Here is a 16,035-nt window from a genome sequence, read left to right on the forward strand (position 1 = left end):
CATTCACTTGTTGGTCTGAGTACCTTGGCTCACCTACCCTCAGGTGCCTTGCACAAAATGCAGGTTTAGAGTTTTCTTCGCAGATGCTTTTCTTACTATCAGTGTCTGTTTAAGGTCTGATTCTGATCTTATATACTGAGGTGCAAACTAGTAGCACCCTTGAAATTCATGCATATTTTGCTGTAACACCAACATCAAATCAGAACCACAGCTTTGTATTCTGTATTCAGTCCCGTGAACAAAGCCTTTAAATCAGAATTTGGATTGGGTTTAATTGTCTCCAGAAGTTTGCTGACTGTGGATCTGTTCCTACAAATCTGAGACCAGCAAAAGTCCTGTTAAGTTCTGCAAGGAGTTTTGCCCACAGCAGAGTTTTCAGAGAGGGTCTAATGTGTAAATGTAATTATTGGTTCTCATTTTGCAACTAAACCTGCTTATTATTGCAAATATAACAGAGAGTACAGGTTTCACTGAAAGTTGTTTTCTGCACGAAAAATAATACTGATAACAGGTAAGGTAGATGGGCAGGGGACAGTAATGATGCTGTTTATCTTAATGGGATTTTTTACTTTTATTTTTGTGTAGAGGATCCAACTACAGAAAAATTCTCCTTATCTACAGCCTGAGAGCAAAACAAATCATATTGCCTGAGCAGTAAAAATACTGACTGATGATCCACACTGGTGTTTTCAGTTTTTACTGCTATATGCATGCTCACAGAGCAGGTTTTGCTTACAGAACTGAAGAGATGCCCAATATATGATCAATAGAACTGTTTATTTCTTGACTTTTGCCTTAATATTATGTACACAGTGCCCTCTTAAATACTATTTTCTACTGCAGAAGAGGAAGTACATTTTATGTTATGTATTCAGAAGTAAAATTAAGGAGAAAATGTAAGTGAAGGGCAGTTCTGCAAAACAGAGATGACAGAGTTTACCTTCCTGAGACAGTGAGAAATGATTAATGATGGCCACTCACCTTCAACTGGATAGAGCAGTAAATGCTTCTTGTAGCATTTTGACCATGTAAGGCTGTTTCAGACATATGGATGACATTTTGTAGATACTAGAGTTTCAGGAGATGAGACTTGGGATCCTGTTTATTGTGCACTGTATGATACAGTTCTATGCAGTGTATGAAACTAAGGGTTCCCTACGAATTATTAGCAATGTATTCAAGAAAATCAGATTTTTAGCCTCCCTTTTTCAAATTGGCTCCTTCCAGAACCATGATTTTCCTTCTGGACTCCAAGTAGGTTCCACTTTTACGTGAATTGCTCACATATTTCAGATTCCATTTGTTTAAATAAAAAAAAAATCAGTACGTACATAATTTATATAGTGTCTGTCCTCTGTTAAGGGCTTGTTAAATCCTGTACAAAACATTCAGAGTTGAGAACTTCACTTTAAGAAGCCTATGAGTGACTCTGGGAGAGTGAATTTACAGCAGCAGCATCTGGAAGTGAGTATAGTGTAGAAGTGGGAGCTTTGGACTTCCCTGCAACTAGTACCAGAAGCTCTGGGAAAAACTGTATTTCTTTGCCTGCTTATTTTCATGACACAGTGAAACTGGTGTATTCAAAGTAGATGCTTTAGAGTGAGGGTCTAGGTAGATTTCATATGTGAATTCTTTCTTTTTAGAAGTATCTTTTTCTAAGTACACCTTAGACATACCCTGTTTTTGCAGAACATAATTGTTGGAATCAAAATCAAGCCAGAATATGAATTTTCTTTCCTAAAACACTACATTCCCATTTGTAACACAGATAGTTTTAAAAATGAGGAAAGAGTGAGTGTGTACTGGAATTAGTTTTACACTTCCAAAAGAATAATTTTTACTAGAAGACCATAGGTTGCACATAATGTAGGAAACCTAGGAGTTCACAGCTCCTAAGTATGGGTGAAAGCTTTGCCCATGCCCTTTACTCCCAGTGACTTTGGCCCATCTCTTCCACCTCCAGAGGCCAGAAACTGCAACACCAGCCAATGGGGTCCCAATTTGAACAAGTACAGGGATCAGGCTCACATGGTGACATGAACCTGCAGGTCAGTTTAGACAGAGCAATAATAAACTGGGAGCCTCTTTGCCTGGCATGCACCTGGGTAATGTGGATGTGCACTGTTGTTCCAATTATTAAAAAAACAAACAATAAAAGAGGGAAAGAAAGAGCAACTGAAACACTTCATATTTCTCATTTATAATGAGAAGGAAGACAAGCTTTAAAAAGTAAACTTATCATGCTTGGACATAGAGGAGAAAAAGAATCAAAACCTGGCAGTATTTTTTTGCTGTAGAACATAAATGTTATTGTGCAGGGGGAATATCAGGTGATGAGAAAGCACATAAGTAGAGCTTGGTGTTGGTTCAAGAATAGGTATAGGGGTCCCAGAGCTGTTGTGGATTTCACTGATCTATGCTCTTTTTAGGAAGCAGGGGTGCTTTGATTATAGAATTATTGGTTATTTAAATAAAAGGATACTTAATATTGTTTGTGCTAGAGAGCTCACAGCTTTTCACATTTGAGAAGCTCCTTGACACCATTCAGGGAAGCACTAAGGGTGGTTTTCATCTGAATGAATATGATTACCTTACATCTCATTAAGGTAGTGTGCTCTACAAATGCTTTTTTGCTAGTTTGTGCATGACATCTTACTTTGACTTGGGGGTGGGGAAGGAGAGCTGAGCAGCAGGGAGAAAGAATGTTTTTTACACAGCAGAGCTTTCAGTCCCCGATTGAAACATTTGGAAAAAATCTGCAGAGGGAATAGCACAGAAGGAGTTCCTTTCCACTTCTCAGTTCCCTCAACAACTCATTTTAGTCACACTCCCATGTGTTTTTTCCATGAGACAGAACAATTGCCAGCCATTGTGTGTAAGGTACTGTGGGATCAGTTATGGCATGTAGGGGTATTAATGGGCATTAAAATACCTGAAATTTGCTGAATGCTCTCATATTTGATGTCTGTCCTTATCTACATGAACAGTTGGTTTATGCAATTTTCAGGATGTAATGTCCCAGTAGCTACAGCACATTATATCTTTACTGTTTCTTTACTGTTTCCTTGCTATCCACCTCCACATCACTCACAGATTATTTTATGTAGTTGTTACTCAATAATGTAAGCATGTACTATAGCCTTCATCTGACCAAGAGAAACGATACTTATCTGCAGTACTGCAACCCACAAAAGAATAACATTTAGTGGGAGTTATCACTGTGATCCAATATTTAAAAAGACTCCAAATCCTGGATCAAAACCCTTAGAGAAGGACTGGACACATTTTTTCAACCTTTGCCTGCTCTTGGTTATTTACAGAGAGAAAAGGTGAGATGAAAAGGTTTTGGAAGGACAAAAAGTGGGGGAGAAATTGGAAGGAACATGCCAAGCCACCATCTACTGGTAGAGGTAGATGAGCTGAAGTAAAAACATCATAGTAGTGACGTTCAAAGAATCTTGACCTGCTAATGGGATGCCATCTCCTTCTTCATAGGACTCCTAAGAGTAGGAAGATTGCTGCATTTGGTAAAAAAATCCTCAAACTCCATCTGCTCCAGCAGCACCCTACTCTGTAAACAAATTGTCAATAGTCAACTACCCAAGGAAGAGTAACAATAAGGCAAAAGGGTGAGGCAAAAGTACCCTCCCAACGTACAGTTACTTTCAATGCAGTGATCTGGGATAAATGTTATTTCAGTAGCTTATCTAGCAACTTGTCCTTCCATGGATCTGTCAAGCCCCACTGAATCCTTGTAAACATTTCACATCCTTCAGCAAGGATTTCCACAGGTCTCAGTCTGGTTCCTATTAGATTCCTTTTATGTCTCCTGCTTCTTGTAACTCGAAGAAACAGTGAACAACTCATGTCTATCCAATAGGTCCATGTTACCCAAAGTTTGTAGGCATCTGTTAGGCCCTAAATTGTTTCTATTGGGGACCAAAGAGTCCTAGCTTACTTGGTTATTTCAGACACTTAAACTGTTCCCATACATTTGGTTATCCTTGTTTCCTCTACTTGAACTTCTGGTAATGGCCTCCTGAAAAATCCTCTTGAATATACCACATGTACTCTGTCCAAACCTTGATGTGTGTGTGTCTCCCTCTTGCCTATCTCCCTTGGAACCTTTGGACAGAGCATGCAAATGTGAGAAAGAAAAATGTGTGTATGTGAGTATAGTTTTCAGTTTGCTGTTGGGTAGCTGATTAGCAGTGTCTTTTAGACAGCTCCTCGAGTTCCTTCAGGCACAAGAGCACAGAAGTAGGTTGAACTGCATGCTGTGTGAGGCAGAAGAAGGCAAATACAACTGCCCCCAGTCTTTGCAAGACCTTGGTGGGCATGAGAGCTGCTTCGTCTTTGCTGAGGCTTCACAACTATTTGCTGACTTCCCAAAGGTATCTGGAACACATTTCCTTAAAGATATGTCCATATGGCATACCTGGCCTGCTCTGAACACCGTCTGGAGACACATGTGCAATATCAATTAATTAAGGTCTGAGTACTCAGCTAAAGAGCTACAATTGCACTGTGCCTCATAGTGATGGCCTGAGTTTATGAGAAAAGTTTTCCATTGCCTTTTCTTTGTTCTTTTTTTTTCTCTCATCCTTTTGCCTTAATTATATTTATGCCTTTCCCCTATATGGTACGGCTTCTGACATGATAGAAATGACTAGAATTCACAGCTGTTTCTTAGCACACAATGAAGTCAGTTTGTTGGGACGCCCTTTTTAATGGTGAACATCACAAAACTATTCACCTCCCAACTGGCTTTCTCAAAAAAAAACCCCTACTAACATTTTTTTCCTTTAAGTGACGGCCAGGTTCAGTGGTAATGGCAATACTTGCTCAACTGTTTCTAATCAATGGCACACACAGAAGAAATTAAAAGACCCTGCTCAGGACACTGGGCTGCTGACAGATGGACAAGATACATTCATAATTCTGAAGAAACCTTCATCCCGTTTCAAACTAATTTTCCATCATCTTTTATTGACATGAATAATGCCAGGATAGTAGAAATGGAAAATATTAGTAGAGTAGGAAAATATTAGGCTGTTTTTCCAGTTTGTGTTACACATGTAGTACACATTCTGGTTTCTGTTTCAAATATTGCCCACATTTTCAGCGAGGCTTGTAAATGTATTTTGGCCCCCTACTACAATTGCCTATTGACCAAGAGATTTTATAATAAACTCTAGCCTTTTTTTTGAGTGGTGATTTTTGTTGTGCTTGCCCAAATTCTGGAAGCTGATGAGAAACCTCATTTTTTTTAAACTAGTGTCTATGCGGAAGCTTTAAAACAGGAATCAACAAGGGAGAGTTTGGGTGGGTCTTTCACATGTCACCTCAGGAACATGAAATGTTTAAACAAGAAAATAATTTTTAAAACTTTAAACAAAATTAGTGAGTCACATAGACGAGTACAGGTACAATATCTGAATCTTCATGCATCTTTTTCTATTTGAACCAACTTGCTTATCATTGGCCATCTCACCTAAACCTAAAAGATATTAAAATGTGGATTTTGACATCTCATACATCAATTAGTAGATAACTCATGTAATTAATATTCAGAAAAAGTTAAGTACCAGCACTGAGAATGTGTTATTGATCTTAATGCCACCTGGAAATGAATTGAATGCAACCTTGAATTTAAAAAAAATGTGTACGAGACCAGCCCAGTGAGTGCTATGGGTTCCACACAGGCAGAGCAGTGCTGCTACAGAAAAACTTACAGCAGCACCCTGACTTTAAAGAACAGTTTAGTTTTCTGTCCTACTCCTTTCCAGCACTGTCAGGAGGGCTCCTGACTGCTGTGGCCTGTTAGATTTCGCAGTGCAGGCAGATACCAGAACCTGAGGAACTGAACAGAGATGGTGAAACAGCTGTCAATTGTTTAACTACTTTCTATCACTAATAGTGACCCAGGGGTGAATGGCTTCATATCACATTACCAAATCCTTGAAGCTTAGGGCATGGTGGTTTTTTTTTAAACTTCATTTTAGTAGGGGAATTTCTATGCCTGGCTTGGCTACTTTAATAAATTAAGAAGAATAATACATCATCCTACTACCAAAAAGAAGTATGCTTATTCTGAGGAATTTGCTGGTCAGTTGGAAAGAATTTTATGCTGTATGTGAACAGACGCCACTGGCTTTTAATGCTCCTATATTTGACTGCATTTTCATTTGCATCATAAACTTTTTACATTAAATACTTTCTAAAAACAGAGTCTTTAAACCGGGCAAAGAACATACACTTTGGAGGTGCAGCCTACCAATGATACCACAAGTCGCCTTTTACTACTACTTAGTTCAAACTTTCTCTTTCTAACACAAAATTGAACTTCAAATCAAAACAAAAAAAGGAAAAAGCCTAGTTTAAATTAAAGTCTTAGTCTTCACTTGCTTACAGTAAAGTTAATCGAGTTCCCTTATTGCTTGAACTTTTTATGCATTCAGTAATACGCCTGCACATTGTTCAACTTTTCAAAAAACAATTTTAAGTTTCAGTAAAATTGTCCCCTAAAGGAAAATATAAACCTTCATTCACTTCAGAGCACGGTGAAGCCTCTAAAACTTTTTCCACTTCCCCTCCCCTCGTATAAGCGCAATTTCTTTTTCCACGAGGACACTAAAACTTTTTTCTTTTCCCCCTGGTGTAGCATCCTTAGTACTGCCAGCAGAGACTCTCAGGATCTCTAGCAAGAACTACACGCTACAAGTGCCAGCAAAGCACACGACCAGGTCGGCAGCGGGAAGGGACGCCCGAACGCGCAGACACACCGACCGCTTCTCGCCGGCGGAGCGGAGGGCGCGCGGTCGCGGTGATGCCCCGCGGGAGGAGCGGGCGGCGGGCGGACTTACCCGGCGTAGCGGCCGCGGTGGCCGCGGAGCGGCAGCGCAGCCTGGAGGCAGAGCAGACAAAGGGGCAGGAGCCCGCGGAGCGGCATCGTGCGGGGCCGCGCCGGCACCGCCACCGCGGGCACAGGCACAGCCACCGCCGGCACGGCCACCGCCGCCGCGCCCGCCCCAGGTGGCGGCTGCTGCCGCGCACACAAAGCCCGGGCGGGGGCCGGGAGGAGCGGAGCGCTCAGAGGTGTTGCTGGTCGCCGGCGGCGAGGGGGGAAAGTCGTGGGAGGACGGGCGTCGCCTGCAGCCCCGCCGCGCCTGGGCACGGGGACGGGACGGGGACGGGACTGGGCGGGGAGGCGCCCGGCTGGGAGGGCTGGGGGTGCGGGGGGTGCGCGGCCCCGCCGCCGCCCTGCCCCGCGGGGAGCCCGGGGGCTGGCAGGGGCCGGGCGGCGGCGAGCAGCCCCCCGCGGGCACGGCGGCTCCTTCGGGGCTGGAGGGACGAGGGGCGCGGCGGGGAGGGCTTCGACTGCAGGTGCTGCGGCGAAGCAGCCGGCCAAGGGTCGCTTAACGCGCGGTCAGTGGCATCGGGGGATTATCGGCGAGATTTCCCTGGCTGGGCAGAAGAGCCGAGGCTGATGAGAAGGCAGAGATACACTTCCATAAAACAAAAAGCGGTGGAGAGTCCATTAGGAGTCACGAAGCGAGGAGAAAGTGGGATTTCATGTTACCAATGTGGCCAAAAATCTTGGATATGAGTAGTGGGAAGGGAAGAGAGGCTGATACAATAGGATAAAATAAAACCACAACATCTTTTCAAAACTGGGGGTTTACAGCTTCTTTTCCACGCCGGTGAGGGTCAAAGATCCACATAAAGATAAGTCAATGGAGCACTGGGAATAACAAGAAGAATGGGAAGAATTTTGCTGCAAATAATTGTAGTTTATGGAAAATATGTGGAGGACTTGTTAAAGAAAATGTAGGTAAAAATATTATGCCAAAAATTGATAACCCCTTTGATACTTTTATATTGAATTTACTAAAAAGAATGAAAAAGTGTTTCAAGCTCAACTGATTCTCAACCTCTCTGAAAGAAAAATGAATGAGTGGGCTGTAGACAAATAAAACTAGCTGACATTTGAACATGTGTGAGAACTACTGTAAATCCCTGTTAATGTTTCAGAGACACAGGGAGCCTTTTGAAAAAGGACTGTATTAAACCACACACACTTCATATTCTCTGGCTGAAAGGCAAACAAGCATTTTCCTTTGTCTCTTTTTCATACTGGCACCAAATCTGACACTAGTTGTGTCATAGAGTCTGGAGGTGGAAAAGACTTTGTCCAGGGCAGGATTATTCCCTTCTGTTTGGTTACTGGTATTCTCTCCCTTGAGCTTCCCGTCCCCCATAAAATAGCCTGCTTAAAATCTCAAGTTAATTTCTGGTGAGGATATGCAGAGGGGATTTGTGTGTGCTTATATGCTGTACATCTCTTGTTGAAAACACTTTCCATTTACTACAGACAACCCCCAAAACCTTCTCTATGAATCTTCAGTCTTGTAATAAATGTAACTTCAGCTTTACAAACACCTATTTAATAGAAGTTCTCCTCTATGTTCAGAGGCCACTTCAAAGGGAAAGTTAGCTATCAGGAAGTCAAGTAACTGACTTGTGAAGGGCATGAGTATGATATTGAAGCAAACCACACTGCTTTATTTCACACATTTACTTTACTTACTATGTATTCTTTCTACACCTGGAGTGTATCAGATAATACACCAATTTATTTAAATGTTTGAAAAATGTGAGTTTATTATTTTAAGATATTTGCTTTTGAGATAAAAACCTGGCTCTATTGGAGTTAGTAAGAGTTTTATTTTTGGCTTCTGTCTGCAAAATAGTTTGGCCATTATTAGAAAAATTTTGCTTTCAAGAGGAAAACTTGGCTCCATTTAAATTAGGGAGAATGTAATTATGGGCTTCTGTGGCTGTAGTTTTCAGTCTTAAATCCTGCCTTTCTGCAACATTCCCTGCAAGTAAAAGGAAAGAAGATATAAGAAAGAAAGGGAATTCAAGACCAAAACCAAATAATCAAGGAAAGCAACACAATGGGGAATAAATACACAAAAAAAGGTATTGATACCTTTCTTAATATGTATTACTTCTGACAGTTTAAAATACATTTTAATAATAATTTAAAAGTACACTTTTAGAGCTGTGGAGAAGCTGGAGAGGGAAAAGCTCAAAAGTACCAAAAAAGACTTTAACAGGGGTGGGGATAATGAGGGTTATACAGATCCATCGGTCTCTCTTTGATCCATCAGTTTAAACTGTACTAGGTGACAGGGCAGACTGGAGGGAAGGCTGGAACTCTGTCATACTGGCAGCTAGGAAAGGATTAAAAGACTGTAGTCAAGCCTGCAAGTTACAGATGTGGTAAGTCTACTTTCCTGACAATATGGGGCTATAAAACTTGCACCTAACTAAGCAAAGGATTTGAGACAAAGAAAACCAGAGCTTCTTTTCCTTAATTTCTTGGAACTGAAAGGAGGAGTTGCCAGCACCAAGAGTTCTGATGTGCAGCTTGGAGGTGATGAGGGGCTATGATGGAACAGGAGAGAGCAAATTGAGATATAGAATAGGATCATAGAATATCCTGAGTTGGAAGGGACCCAAAAGGATCATTAAGTCCAACTCCTGGCCCTGCACAGTATACCTCAACAATCCCAGCATGTGCCTGAAAGCCTTGTCCAAACGCTCCTTGAGCTCTATCAGGCTTGGGGCTGTGACCACTGCCCTGGAGGACCTGTTACAGTGCCTGACCATCCTCTGAGAGAAGAACCTTTTCCTAATATCCGACCTAAACCTCCCCTGACACAGCTTCTTGTTGTTCCCTCGGGTCACTGGTCACCAGACAGCAGAGATCAGATCCTGTCCCTTCTGTAGCTGTAGCAGTTTGATTTTCACTCTCTGCTCTTCCACTGCAATTCTGCTTCTGGCAGGAAGGGCAACCTTGTCTCTCCTGCGCCCTTCCTCAGCTCTTGGCTTCAGTTTTTCTTTCTGTGTTGGTAGGACCTCCACCACTGCCTGTGGGGCAGCAAATCTGTTCCCACTTCTGGGAAGTGGTGATTTGGTTCTGATGTCAGCTGGAAAACTCTGCTGTGGACCAAAGCAATTAAACATCAGTAAATTTGCTGTTGCCAATCCCTGCCACAACCACTAGCAAAATGGTTAATATAAGCAAGATTTGGCCTTAAATTTTCATCTTGGAAGTGCAGGGTGGGGATGCTGCCTTTGGCTGGCTTGTGCTGGTTTCAGCAGTGCTCCTGCAAGAGCAGAGTAACTGTCCAGGATGTGCTGAGCCAGGGAAGCTCCAGGATGAAACAGCAAAATGCTGCCTATGGTTTCCCTCTTCAAAATGGGGGATTTACCACTTTACAAGGAACACAGGTAGCTGCCGAGACAAAGGCAATTCTACCTGGCACGGAAACAAGAAAGGCTTCATGTAAAGTGAGTGGGTAGGCAGCCTACATTTGGTACCTGGACTTGAGAATATGCCATTTATTGAGAAAAGCAGAAAAAGGGCAATAGCTTCTTATAAACATGTTTTATACTCTGAGCTGTCCCAAATCTCACCTTCATGAGAAGGTTGCATTGGCTTAAATAAAAATCCTTGCTGTACATTTGTTAGATTTATAATGGTTCAGAAACAGGAATTTAAACAACACTGTTCTAGTTTAAATCATACCCATTAATAATAAATTAGACTAAGTGTGTTCATGCTGGGATTTGCACTGCTATAGCTCATTAAAAAAGATTGAAGTTGATTGAGTGCAATGTCCTTTTCAAGATCTGGTCTCCATTTCTTTTAACTCACACAGAGACCTTGACAGATGAAGGACAGTGAAAATGGCCCTGCTGATTCTGTGCTAGATTAGGTTTGGGGTCTAAAATAACATGAAAGCGATATAATTCACGCATGAGTGCCATGGCCAGTTAGCTGTAACTAACCACCCTATGTAGTCAGGAATGTTACTGTAGCAACAAAGAGCTGATAAACTAAGGACTTCCCACTCCTAGGGGTTGGTTTTGCTGTGCTTCACACTATCAGTGACAGGCTGCTGTTGGTACCTGAGCTAGTCTAAACTTGAGGTGCCAGGCTGCCGCAGAGGCAGGACACTTAGGGTGTCTGTGATACTCTGTGTAGGTTTACTATCTTTTCTATGTGTCCTTCCACATCCCCGCTCCCATCTCCTATAAGTTCCTTCAACCTCCTGCTCTGCCTGCTGTCTGTGGTCCTTCTTCCTTGGTCTTCTAACAACCAGTACTTTGGAAGGTGCCACAAGCACCCTGCCCTCACTGTGGCCTAAGACGTGGCAGAACTGGAAAGAATAAATGGTCATCTAGTTTTGTTACAATGAACCAGTGCTGAACATCACCATGAAGGGTATTCAGATGTAGTTAGCTTACTAAAATGAATTATAAGTGTCTTTAGAAAGGATGAGTTTTGCAATTAAGAATCTTGACATTCTGTCTTCAACTTACTTGGGGATCCTGCATTACTCTTATCAAGTCATTTTATTTGGATTTTGTCAATGGCACTGAACTGTTATAAAATGGTTCAATTAAGGAAAAGAATGGAACTGTTGCACCTAAAGAATTCCTATCTTCTGCTATTATTCTATTATTCTGCAGGACAGGAATACAGCTTAAATATTCTTTTATGTTTCGTAGAATCAAGAGACATTTAAATATGGATATGTTTTAGAAGCAGCTAAAGGAAAATAGATGTGTAACTGACAAATCATCAATAGATCAAGCCCCCATAGGAGCCTTTAGAAATCATACTGATAAATCACATCAGACAAGAGTATTACAAACCTGATGAATTCTTCCTTAGCATGGTTTTAATCTTGGAAAGACTACTATATGTGTTCATAGCTTTCTTTATATGTATGGAATTCCTTCTTAAAACTGTGCATGGGAGAAAAAATATCTTTGAAGGATCTGCATCAGGTAACATCGTGAAGAAAAGCTTGTTCTATCTTGAGATTCAGCCTTAAGATAAATCTGGCAACTTGGTTTTAAACTTTTGACCAAGCGTTCTTAAAAAAAGCGTTGCTCATGACAAGTGAGAGGTGTGTATATAGCTGTATACAACTTCCTGGTGAGAGGAAGAAGTGGGGCAAATACTGATGTCTTCTCTGTGGTGACCAGTGACAGGACCTGAGGGAATGGCCTGAAGATGTGTCAGGGAAGGTTTAGGTAGATATTAGAAACAGGTTCTTCACCCAGAGGGTGGTTGGGTGCTGGAACAGACTACCCAGGGAAGTGGTCACGGCACCAAGCCCGACAAATTTCAAGAGGCATTTGAATGATACTCTCAGGCGCATGGTGTGACTCTGGGGGATGGTCCTGCGCAGAGGCAGGAGCTGGACTTGATGATCCTTGTGGGTTCCTTCCAACTCAGCATGTTCTGTAACTTTATAATAAACAAATTGCAGTGTGACTGTATGTAGATTTTGTCTCAGATCTCTCTACCTATTCTAGCACTAATAGAGAAAAAATATCAAAAAAGATTCCCTATGTATGAACTTACAGGACTTTTCTTTGAGTGAAAATACAGCCTTTCATTAGGCAAGACATTCCTCCAGCTTTTCCGTTCTCCTGAAAATTCCAGACTGGGAAATATGAGAATGGCAATTTAAAAATTTCTTTTGTCTCCTACACAAATCATGTGTATTTATTTTCTGTACAAATGATTTGTGTAATAATACATTGAACTTGTATTGTGCATTCTTACATTCCTCCACCCCTCTTTGAATTTCTGTACTTTACAGTTATTAAAGATCTCAACCTTCCTCTAACTTCATTTAAGCAGTATTTTGGAGCTGTTTTGAAGGTGGGGATACTAAGATATGCAGAGGCTGAATAATTTGTCCCAAGAGTAAGAGCAAGTCTTTGGCAACTGTAATTCTAGTATTCGGACCACTCAAACATATGGCATTAGTGAATTTGTATTAGATTGTATTTCTAATCTAAAAGGCAAACATATTAGTTTCCAGAGTCTCAAACTTTTTTGAGCGTACTCAGGCTTAGATACAGTTTCACTTCTTTTGCTCCAAGAGGAGTTACATACTCCCAATGAAAGAATTAAGTCATAGAATCATAGAATCATTAAGGTTGGAAAAGGCCTCTAAGATCATTGGGTCCAGCCATTAACCGATGACCGCTGCCAAATCCAATGTACGTTCAGTATCTAGCTTTAATATACACATTATTTGCAATCATTGGATACCCAGTAATGACTTTTTACAATGGTGAGAAGAAAGAAAAATCATAACAATGTTTATTTTGAAACACTGTGAGAAATCTTCCAAACCAGCACTGCTCTGTAACAGCTACTGCTCACAAAAGATGGCAGGTGCCCAGTTTTTATTTATAACAACTGGCATTTACCATATATGCACATGTGAAAGTATTGAGAAGGAAAATGTACTCTTGAAGGACTAAGTTCAATACAATAGTGTGCCATGCAACCTCCCAGACAACTCCTGGCTGCAGACATTCTGCAATGAACTATCATTATACCTTCTGGGAGGAAAGGGAACATTATGTAGAATATCGTATTGGAGGCAGGTGAAGCAGAAACTAGTGAGTTGTTAATTTATCTGTCAGCTGCACTGGTATGAAAAGTGTCTTTCCTTCTCCTCTCTTTCTCACCCTTAACATTGTCTGATAATTATCAGGTCATTTTACCATCTGTGCCTGGAATGATATTTTGATTGTCCTCCTTCAAATTTGGATGCCTCAATAGGTTGAAACTGTATATAATTAGGTAGTAGGTACTTCAGAGCTTTATGCAACTTGAATGCAGAAAAATGCTGAAAAGACTGGAAAATATGAATGGTGAAAAATACTGGTATTACAAGATTCTGTCATTCCGTAACATTAAAAAGCCAAGGAATAAAGTCTAGATCTGATGAAATATGTCAGAGGAGGAAAACAAGAGGAACTATAAGAGCATATTTAGTGCAAATCTCCTTATGACTTACAAGCAGGCAGCACTACAGTGAGATCATGCCACCTGTCTGTCAGCAACTCAAAAAAAATGGATACATGTGAGCTTGGCTATGAGAGGAAATTGTTTCAGTTGGGATATAGAGCACTGCCAGGATCCTGAGGGCACCGCTGTCCCTGCCTGCCCCTGCCCTGCCTGCAGCCCAGGGCCCATGTCAGGCCCAACAAGTGGATACAAAACCAGAAGAGGCAGGGTAGCAGGAGCTTGCCGGTACCAGAATTTGCATCATAGCCACAAATATGGAAATACAATGCCACAAAGTAATCTGAACTCAACCCCCCATATTTCTGATTAACACTCTACGTGAATTTACAGCCATTGAGTTATTTTGACTAACATTCTACTGACTTAACAAGAGTTGACTTTACAAAATTTTGGTTCAGAAAAGAAATTCATAATGAGAATGTCATCATTTCACCATCTGCTGGAAGTTGTGGGATCCAGATATTTGCACTGAAAAGTCATGTATTGCAATCTTCTCTTGCAGGGCCCCTCCTTTCAAATGCGATCCTTTAAACCTAGTCTTTGAATTCAAAAATTTTAAAGACAACCTGTAATACTGTTTTTAACTCCTTACTAAGAGAAAGCATAGAAAATAGTCTTCATCAGCCATTGCTCTCTTAAACATTGTCATTTCAGCCATGACAGTAGTGCAATTTTTTTTCACTTCATTTTTTTTTAACTGCTATGTTACTGTCCACAGAAGTAAGCACATGAAAACAGAGAACAGGAGCAGCCAAGCAGAGTAGAAGATACCTTTACCCCTTAGGAGTCTGTTAAACTGTCTTTCACTTCACTGAGTAGTTAGCCAATGGATAACAACTTGTTAACTGTGTAGGTAATGACTTTCTCTGCTTTCTTAACAGTGTTAAAAGTGTTTCACATCTCATCATACAGATGTGACTGTAGAAGTGAGACAATACTTCATTGATAACATTTAACCCAGGTATATAAGAAGCTTAAATACAGTAGATAAGTTCTCTAGGTAAAAAAAACTCAATTCATAGTCATTATCAGTCCAATTACTCAATTATCAATTCAATGATCTTGCTAAACTTCAAGTGTTTGTTTGTTTGTTTGTTTATCCAGTCCAGCTAGTGTCCTGCCTTCCTGTCCACAACATGCATCTGACATACCAGAAAAGCAATGAATGTTTTTGAATCCAGGCTCCACAGAGCAAAAACTCTCCTTATTCTAAGAAACTAAATAAGAGCTGTGCGACCTTTTTCCTGGAAACAAATTACAGTTTGCTGCCCTCTCTTAGCATAAATCTTAGTTGTGAAGATAGATATGAACTGTCAAGGATAGTTTATCTAAGTAATTCTTCATTAATATGGAAGTTTTTTGGTGGAATACCATTTTGCTTTTTGTGACACAGCTATCACTGGGTATAAACAAGTGTCTGAGAATCTGAGAATATTGTTGTTTCCAAAAAAATATAAAATAAGTCTGTATGTGCTCTGGTAAAATTTTGTCAAATTGGTTGATATATCTGATAGTCAGAATTAGAGTATCCATGCACCATGGAAACTGTTTCCATGACAAAAAATCTCTTAGCTCAGAGACAGTTCTCCTGGATTAAATCCAAGGATTCAGACTGATAATCTAGAGCTTTCTCTAACAGCTAGAAAGGTCAATACTTACAAGGAAATTGTCACACAGCTATCTGAAGGTTGCAACATCCCACTGATGGAATATATTCTTACTCTCCAGAGCAAGAGAAGTTCTATGATGTTTCCTTCCATTCCACACATTTTTGGTGTTCAAAAATGATGTTAGGTGGCTTAGAGGCAGTTGCACATTCTGGCTGTATTCTAAGTTATCTGCCAGAAATACAGATGATCAATGTCATAATAGTCTTTCTCAGTAACACCTCAAAAAGACCAGTTACTATACTGTAGAGAAACTACTTTTAACCCACGTAGTCAGGATGGAGAGAGTAAAAGCCACGTAACAATAAGGTCTATCACAATAGACACATCATTACCTGTTTGAAAGCTGATTAAGAAAAAATCACATGGTCTTGAATACTTGTGGATCAACACATTAGAAAAGCCCAGGAAAGGCACTGTTTGGGATTTGCTAAAGGCTAAATGAAAAAT

General features: G+C 40.8%; 1 protein-coding gene across 1 annotated transcript in view; it reads right to left on the reverse strand.

Moving 5' to 3' along the window:
- Positions 1-7,030, reverse strand: part of CPA6 (carboxypeptidase A6) — an 81,660-nt gene extending 74,630 nt beyond the window's left edge. The window contains exon 1 of the mRNA XM_027748218.2: positions 6,867-7,030. Coding sequence (XP_027604019.1) covers positions 6,867-6,952 — 86 coding nt within the window. The 5' untranslated portion in view covers positions 6,953-7,030. The remainder of the gene's footprint in view (positions 1-6,866) is intronic.
- Between the last annotated feature and the right edge of the window lie 9,005 nt (positions 7,031-16,035).

Source organism: Pipra filicauda, unplaced genomic scaffold (assembly GCF_003945595.2).
Source record: "Pipra filicauda isolate LSUMZ 115617 unplaced genomic scaffold, ASM394559v2 scaffold650_size186552_pilon, whole genome shotgun sequence".
NCBI lineage: Eukaryota > Metazoa > Chordata > Aves > Passeriformes > Pipridae > Pipra > Pipra filicauda.